The sequence below is a fragment of the Charadrius vociferus genome, unplaced genomic scaffold (genome assembly GCF_000708025.1).
Source record: "Charadrius vociferus isolate BGI_N301 unplaced genomic scaffold, ASM70802v2 scaffold613, whole genome shotgun sequence".
NCBI classification, from domain to species: Eukaryota; Metazoa; Chordata; class Aves; order Charadriiformes; family Charadriidae; genus Charadrius; species Charadrius vociferus.
Window position 1 is genome coordinate 385,759 of NW_009647757.1, and position 1,239 is coordinate 386,997.

General features: G+C 58.4%; 1 protein-coding gene across 1 annotated transcript in view; it reads right to left on the minus strand.

Moving 5' to 3' along the window:
* LIN28A (lin-28 homolog A (C. elegans)) overlaps positions 1-1,239 on the minus strand; it is an 11,542-nt gene that overhangs the window by 1,502 nt on the left and 8,801 nt on the right. The window contains exon 2 of the mRNA XM_009882190.1: positions 167-351. Coding sequence (XP_009880492.1) covers positions 167-351 — 185 coding nt within the window. The remainder of the gene's footprint in view (positions 1-166; positions 352-1,239) is intronic.

A 1,239-nucleotide genomic window follows, 5' to 3' on the forward strand; every position in this document is an offset into this window, starting at 1 on the left:
CCGCCACCTCATAACCTGCGGAAGGAAGCCACTTTCCCAGAGGAAGGGTCGCTGCCCGCCCCGCTGGATCCGAGCCCGTCCCCGTGCTGTAGGCAGGGTGCCGGGCAGCTCCCGGTGCCCGCAGAGCTTGGTCCCTGCCCCAGATCAGCCCCCGGCTGCCCCTTACCGGTCTCCTTTTGATCTGCGTTTCTGGAGGCTCTTGCCTTTGGGTCTCCTCTCGCTGCCGATGCAGAAGACACCCCCTGGGCCGGTCACCCGAATGGATTCCAAACCTTTGGACGACTTCTTGAAGGTGAACTCGACAGCTTCGCCTTCCTTCAGGCTGCGGAAACCCTCCATGTGGAGCTTGCTCTGGGGGGGACACAGGGAAAGGATGGGGGTCAGCACAGAGCTGGGGTGTCCGCCGGGCACATGAGAAGCCCCAACCCAGCAAACACCTCCTGCGGCACAAGAACTGCCAGCGTCCCCCATGCCTGCCCCTTGTGAGGGGACGGGTATTGGGGACCGAGCTCAACCAGGCACCTTCGTCTCCCTAAAATCTCTGGAGCCCCGTTTGATAGCGCAGAGCCTTTAGTGAGCTGAGACACCTGGTTGAGTAGGGCTCACTGATTTGGCAAGCGAGGGCCAGCAGAGCCAGCTCTGAGCCAAATTTCAACAGTATTTGCTGCAAAACACTGTCTCTCAGAGCTGCAAAACAGTCCCTTCCTCCCACCAACACACTGGGCTGGGGACCAAGAGCTGCTCCTGCACCTCCTGACACCCCGGGCTGGGGATGCTCAAGGGGAGATCCAAGAACATCATTTTTAAAAGACAGAAGGATCTTGAGGCTTTGCACAGGCATGTGCAATCCCCCTTGCTTCCCTGCAGAGGAGCAGGACCCGTGGGACGTGGGCTGGATCCCCTAAACACAAAGCAAGACCGGGAGGCTGGGAGCCGGCGCTGCCAGCATGGGGTCCTGGCCAGCCCCCTCACTGCAGCTCACCTCGGTTCAAGCCCTTTAATTGCCTCCAATAATTAATTAAGCAGCCATTTAGCCCTGGATTGTCACTGCTGGGAGCATCTCCTGTCCCTCCCAGGGTCACCACATCGGTCATCACCACACAATCAAACTCAGGACTTCAGAAAGACCCAGGCTGGGGAGGGGGGTTGTGAGATGATAGAAAAATCCACTCCACTTTCATGAGCTCTGTCCATTTTAGCAGAACAAATTGATAAGGAGCCGAGAGAGGCGATGCAGCC